This window comes from Nilaparvata lugens, chromosome Y, assembly GCF_014356525.2.
Source record: "Nilaparvata lugens isolate BPH chromosome Y, ASM1435652v1, whole genome shotgun sequence".
NCBI classification, from domain to species: Eukaryota; Metazoa; Arthropoda; class Insecta; order Hemiptera; family Delphacidae; genus Nilaparvata; species Nilaparvata lugens.
Genome location: NC_052519.1, coordinates 3304446 through 3311945, shown reverse-complemented (window position 1 = coordinate 3311945; position 7500 = coordinate 3304446). Strand labels below are relative to the sequence as shown.

At 35.6% G+C, this 7500-nt stretch overlaps 1 protein-coding gene across 1 annotated transcript in view; it reads left to right on the top strand.

Moving 5' to 3' along the window:
• Nucleotides 1–6494, top strand: part of LOC111059420 (tachykinin-like peptides receptor 86C) — a 6915-nt gene extending 421 nt beyond the window's left edge. Inside the window, 3 exon segments of the mRNA XM_039443576.1 lie at nt 5280–5327; nt 5330–5492; nt 6478–6494. Coding sequence (XP_039299510.1) covers nt 5280–5327; nt 5330–5492; nt 6478–6484 — 218 coding nt within the window. The 3' untranslated portion in view covers nt 6485–6494.
• The last annotated feature ends 1006 nt before the right edge of the window (nt 6495–7500 follow it).

The window sequence follows — 7500 nt, the reverse complement described above, 5'->3', positions numbered from 1 at the left end:
GATTTTAAGTAACACCCCATGTTACTGATGTAGGCTAGCCCAATACGTAGGCTACCAATACTGATGTAGGCTAGCCCTACATGGATACTTATGATGTGAACACAGTTGCCAAGGTGATTGTTCTGGAAACAAACAGTTTATGAGAAGATAACAAGTTGGGTTTTTATGAGGAGTTTAATGATGAACGTTCCAAATTGATGTTGTATTTCATTTTTTTATCTTGTTCATGAATGTAAACCTTTTATGAATAAAGTGTTAATTACAAAAGCATAATTTACAACATTGGTGTCAGAAGTGGAATTTAATAATTAAAAAATAATTGTGCTGAAAGTTTGTTACACAAAAAAATGTTAAACAAGAGCAAAATTAAAAAGGGAGATGGAAACATTCAAACGAGATGATTAAATCAATAAATGAAGGTATGCTAGAATTTGTATCTAATATGGGACAAAATTTGCATAGGAAATCGAGGAAAGTTTTAAACCAGTTCAAGATTATTTATTTTAGTGTTAATGGTATAAAAGAAAAGATGCTAGATGACTTTTAGAAGAATCATGGCCATTGGTTTGCTCTAGACTTCGACATGCCTATTAGGTTGGCTCTGAGATATATGTATAACATTGTTAGTGGGCCACAAGTTATAGTGATTTACTCACAGGGGAATCTGATCACGTGGAAAGAGGCTTACAACAGATTCAGGCGATTGGAGTGAATGTTCTTGTAACCTGGTCTGATTGATTTAAAAATTCTATGAATTTTAAAACAAGATTTTATGAATTTAGATTTCTTTCTGGTGGAGAATGATTTCAATCAAATAGATGAATTGAGAATGATCTGACTGGTTGTGAAATGATTTTAAATATTAAAAGTTATTCAATGATAATGCCAAGTTAAGGAGGGTATTTCTATCTCTCGATCTAGAATATCAGAGATGAATAGTTGGAAGCAACAGACCGTCTGAAGTAACATTGTTTGGTACCAAGAAAGTCACACATATGGTGTGGGCACAGGTAACTGCCTGGGGTGTGCAGGTTACGACAAGCATTAGGGTATGCATAAGTGAGAAGATCAGGAGCAAGTGAGGGTGTCACTAGCTTGAATGGGACTCCTCAGTCCTCAGCATGTAGCTGAGTGGAAGCACATCTGTCCGCAACTGCAGAAGCATGGCTGTCTGGCAGGAAGGAAGTGTGTATGTCCTGAGGTATGACTGAGCAGAATATTGTTTGATTTAGAGGTTTGAGACATCGTTGGTGGGGACGCGGTAGAGTCCACAAGGTGAGGATCAAATGTTGCTATATCTAATTGTTTAAGTTTTATTCGAAATCCGAAGAATCAAATTGTTGTTATTTGGCCAAGAATTAAATTTGGCAATAAAAAAAAATGTTTCCTCAAAATGAGAAAGAGCAAGGGAAGAACTGTACTACATTGTGAAGAGGATATTGTGTATAGGATGAAGAAAAATGAAGGAATAACCAAACCAAAGGTTGCACACTTATCGTCTAGCACCTTCCAAGGAAATCTGGATATTGGAGACCAACATCCTGAGGGGGGATAGTGATGTAGGCTAGCCTCACATGGATACTTATGATGTGAACACAGTTGCCAAGGTGATTGTTCTGGAAACAAACTGTTTATTAAAAGATAACAAGTTAGAGTTTTATGATTAGTTTAATGATGAACGTTCCAAATTGATGTTGTATTTCATTTTTTTATCTTGTTCATGAATGTAAACCTTTTATGAATAAAGTGTTAATTACAAAAGCATAATTTACAACATTGGTGTCAGAAGTGGAATTTAATAATTAAAAAATAATTGTGCTGAAAGTTTGTTACACAAAAAAATGTTAAACAAGAGCAAAATTAAAAAGGGAGATGGAAACATTCAAACGAGATGATTAAATCAATAAATGAAGGTATGCTAGAATTTGTATCTAATATGGGACAAAATTTGCATAGGAAATCGAGGAAAGTTTTAAACCAGTTCAAGATTATTTATTTTAGTGTTATGGTATAAAAGAAAAGATGCTAGATGACTTTTAGAAGAATCATGGCCATTGGTTTGCTCTAGACTTCGACATGCCTATTAGGTTGGCTCTGAGATATATGTATAACATTGTTAGTGGGCCACAAGTTATAGTGATTTACTCACAGGGGAATCTGATCACGTGGAAAGAGGCTTACAACAGATTCAGGCGATTGGAGTGAATGTTCTTGTAACCTGGTCTGATTGATTTAAAAATTCTATGAATTTTAAAACAAGATTTTATGAATTTAGATTTCTTTCTGGTGAGAATGATTTCAATCAAATAGATGAATTGAGATGATCTGACTGGTTGTGAAATGATTTTAAATATTAAAGTTATTCAATGATAATGCCAAGTTAAGGAGGGTATTTCTATCTCTCGATCTAGAATATCAGAGATGAATAGTTGGAAGCAACAGACCGTCTGAAGTAACATTGTTTGGTACCAAGAAAGTCACACATATGGTGTGGGCACAGGTAACTGCCTGGGGTGTGCAGGTTACGACAAGCATTAGGGTATGCATAAGTGAGAAGATCAGGAGCAAGTGAGGGTGTCACTAGCTTGAATGGACTCCTCAGTCCTCAGCATGTAGCTGAGTGGAAGCACATCTGTCCGCAACTGCAGAAGCATGGCTGTCTGGCAGGAAGGAAGTGTGTATGTCCTGAGGTATGACTGAGCAGAATATTGTTTGATTTAGAGGTTTGAGACATCGTTGGTGGGGACGCGGTAGAGTCCACAAGGTTGAGGATCAAATGTTGCTATATCTAATTGTTTAAGTTTTATTCGAAATCCGAAGAATCCAAATTGTTTGTTATTTGGCCAAGAATTAAATTTGGCAATAAAAAAAAAATGTTTCCTCAAAATGAGAAAGAGCAAGGGAAGAACTGTACTACATTGTGAAGAGGATAATTGTGTATAGGATGAAGAAAAATGAAGGAATAACCAAACCAAAGGTTGCACACTTATCGTCTAGCACCTTATCAAGGAAATCTGGATATTGGAGACCAACATCCCTGAGGGGGGATAGTGATGTAGGCTAGCCTCACATGGATACTTATGATGTGAACACAGTTGCCAAGGTGATTGTTCTGGAAACAAACTGTTTATTAAAAGATAACAAGTTAGAGTTTTATGAGTAGTTTTATAATGAGCGTTCCAAATTGATGTTGCATTTTTTTTCATGATGTTCATAAATGTAAACTTTTAATGAATAAAGTGTTAATCACAAAAGCACAATTTACAACAATACTTAATATTAGTTTTGCTGCGCATATTCAGAGGATAATTTTGCTTGAACCCTTTTTTTACTTTACCGTCAAAAATACCTCTACCGTAAAAAATTCAGATTACTGTACTTTTTTCTGTAATTACTGTACTGATTCTTCTTCATATTCATTATTTCGGGGGGTAGATGGCGGCCGGGCCCCTTGCATCCCCCTTATATGCCCACTGTACTGAGAGAAACATTATTCAATGATTTCATGATTTGTAGAAAAAGTCAGAAAGTTGAAGCTCACAATCAAGAAAGGAAAGCTGCGCTACCTCACATTCGTCTCAAGTGTATTTGAAATCAAACGATGAACATCATTATGAATTTTTTATAACGGATGCAGTTCGATACTCAATTGCATTATAGTCCAGTCAATATAGACATAGAAAAGGGGGTGTGCTTGCAATTTATATTGTAGCTCTGATTTCTTAATATATTATTGAAGTACATAAGAGAAGTCCAGAACCAATTTCTTCATGAAAAATTTCCTTGTGCTATATACGGAGTGGCCCAAAAACCTCGTATTTTCGGCTCATTTTCCAGTTTTCAGCTACTTCTGCCAAATCTAGTAGTCTGCTAAAAAATTTGCTGTCGCCTTTTCTTAGATTATAAAATTCTGAATGAAACTAGATCATTCGGAACCCTTTATCTCCAATGAGTACTGAGTTATGATTTTTCATAAATGAGTGAAATTTGAAGAAAAATTTTAGTTTTTGATCAACAATATCTTTCGATTGTTACCATTGATATGTATATTTCAAAGTCCCTCTGGGCTTTTTTTTGTGCTCTACAATCTGAGATCAGGTAGAGCGTTCTATCTCATATAGATTTCCAGGTACACCTGACAACAATGTTCCTTGTATTGTGAAAAACACCTCATTTTCAGCTCCAACCATCATCACCAACTACATTGTCCTCACATTGATATTTCGAACAATGACATAAGTTTATGAGATTATGTTCTATGAGAATCACCCATTAGATGCACTTAATTTCAGTATTTCCTAGTGGAGAGGCGCGCTCAAGGACACCTCGAGGATCAAAATTTCAAACACTCATAACTTTTGACACAATGCTCAGATTTTATCCTACTACACTTTATTCTTTTCGGCTCGTCAAGGCGGTCCAAAATCATGCATCATAAGTCAAATTCGGTTGAAAAATTGAAAATTTATTGTTGAGTGTACTTAAGCCCCTATTCCAATATACAAAAAATTGCCAATTTCTATATTCAAAGCTCTCAAAACACTTCACTTGACACGTATAGCAAACCTACAAGTGAAAAACTTGATTATGATACATACTAATGTGACTAGAATACATTCTAGAATGTATTCTAGGTACCTTGATACATACCATATAGAATGGTGAGCTTCATTTACATACGATTTTGAATTTGTAATTTTACAATCCATGTTGCATTCAAAATCATGTTCCATGCAAGTCTGTCTTTTACAAAAGTCTTGTAAGATGCACTTTTAGAACTGTAATATTGAGTTACGTCTTTGAATAATCAAACTCAAACAGCTCACAAGTCTGATCAACAGGGAAAATTGTTCCATTCATATTCTCACATATTCCAGTGAGATTTTAGTATTATTTTATTATGATGCTGAGGATAAAATTTGATAAAATTTCACAATGTTTAGGGTGAAGATAAGTAGCTACGATGTTGAAGAGAAATTATTAATGGGATCAAAAGTTTGAATCCGCTATCGAGAGAAAAGTTTGTGGGAAGACGTTTGAAGAATGTCACTTACTCACTCAAGAAGGAGCAGTAATTTTTGGCCGTAGAATTATAGAAAACTTGAAAGCTCGATAACTTTACCATGCTTCCAACTACATTTCTTATTTCAAATCCCTGAAACCGTATGATCTTCAATCTTTTCGTCAATGATCAATTATAAATAGGAATAATCTCATATTTCAACTGAGAATTATTATCATGAACTTTTCCTTATCTATTCTATATTGTCTCTTTCCAGCGCATCGGAGAATGCGTACTGTCACCAATTATCTGTTGGTGAACCTGAGTTGGCTGATCTCCTAATGTCACTGCTGAACTGCATTTTCAACTTTATTTTCATGGTGAATTCGCACTGGCCCTTCGGAGCGTTCTACTGCACTGTCAACAACTTTGTTGCCAACTTCACTGTGGCTGACTCAGTATTCACTCTGGTTGCCATTTCTATTGACAGGTGAGTAGATGATACTGAAAATTCGAAATTACTGTTAGAACAAATTTATTTCGTTTTATACTGAGCAGGAAATAGCTCAATATTGCTGGAGCTGTTCCTCAATAATAGACATTATCTATCAACAGGAATACTTTGCATAGCGTATGGTTGATTTTATTGGTTGATTTTTGCATACATGGTAGTACATTATGCAAAATCTGACTCGTAAACGACAGAATCCTTTTTGTTCAGTGCATTAGTGGTGAGCGAATTCAATCGAAGCTCTGTGTTCACTAATGGTGAATAGTTGGAAAATCGATTGTTTCTTCAAAATAGAAGAGCGAATGCCAGTTGATTGAGTGGTTTTTCGCTCAAGAGTAATTCGTAGATCGTTAATGGATTCTATAGGCTTTTCTCGGAGCGTTCCTGTTTAAACTTTCTGTTTTTTGTGCTCATGCAATTCAATTGTATTACGGAATACTCATTAAACAGTGTAGCCCAGACATCAACACTCATGTCGCCCTGTCAAATAGTCATTATATTCCGCCCCGACCAAAAAAAGAAAATAAAGGTAGATGTTTTATTCTATTATGTTTATTCTATAGGACTATATAGGAAATATATTATATATTTTTTCGACCACCTCTCATAATTCGAGCGGTGCAATATTTATGATTCCAATCAACCGTTGCAAAATGTTGATTGTTTTGTCTGAGCATGGTGCTGTGATGAAAAATAGGCTATAATTATTGCGCGAGTGATATAATGAATGATGATAATGTTTATGAAATTAAGATCATAAATGAAAACTTCTGATGGCTCCTAAATTGAATTCTGGATTCACTGGGATTCTAGTTATTCTGGAGAGGAACGAGGATACATTTACATAATCTTCATCCAATCCCCAAATTTTCAGTGGAAACCCCATCGTGAGGAGTTTGGACATCCCGGAATCATTTAAAGGATCATTTATTCAACTATACAGTAAGAATAAACTTGTTTCCAGATTTTAGGGATGTTATTTCGAAGGCGCTTATTGAGAGCAAAGCCAATAACAATAGACTCGAAGTTGGTATCGTAAGGAATGATAAGAAAAGATCCTGAATGGTGATGAAGAGTTGTAAGGATGAAGAAGAAGGAAAGATGAAACTCCTCAAATGAATAGGACGAAGAAAGACAGAATGAGCCTACAAAAAGAAGGAATGAGAGAGGTAGCCTTTGTGTTCTGATCTCCACCCCTGCTTTTACAAGTTGGAGTTTTCAATTACTACGTAACCCTTTTAAGCAATCGATAAACGAAATATGTCTCATAATCTATTATGTTCTCAACAGCTCATACTTCTGATCGAACTTCTGGGTCAACAATAACAAACCAATCTGGAATATTAACCCTTTCTGATCCCATGATTCCATCTGGAGTCATGTTATATTCTTGTCTCCTACAGTCATCTTTTCAGTCCAATGATGCCTTTTCACTAAAAGTAATGTTCACACCAACTCGGTAGCTCTGCAGAGTCTGTGGATGGATGGATGGAAGAAGATCTGTTGCCGGCTTAAGCAATGCAGGTGTTCACACCGACCTCGGCGTATCTGCCAGCCGACGTTTCCAACAAAACTCTGCTGGCCTGCACATGTTTTCGAATCGCTATGGGAACGATTTTCTCCAGGCATCCGAGTGGACGTTTTCGATAAAGATCTCTCATCAAAAACCTAAATTGTGTAAAAATGGAGATAGAAGAGTTCTAATTTCAGATTCGGATTCAGTGCCTTGAAATCAATAATTTGGCTCACACTAGCTTAAAAAATGGAAAATGAGGAATCGGCAGAGATTACAAAATCTTGCCTTCTAAACATTACCTAAAACACCCAATAGAGAAATTTGCTCAAAACAAAAGTATTTATAACAAGGTTATATTCTGAAGTTGGTAGGCATGCTATTGAAATGGAAATGGTTTTCACTATTGAAATATGATCCTAGTAATGATGATTTATTTGATTATTCCTCTCTTTTCATCTTGCCGACTGCGAA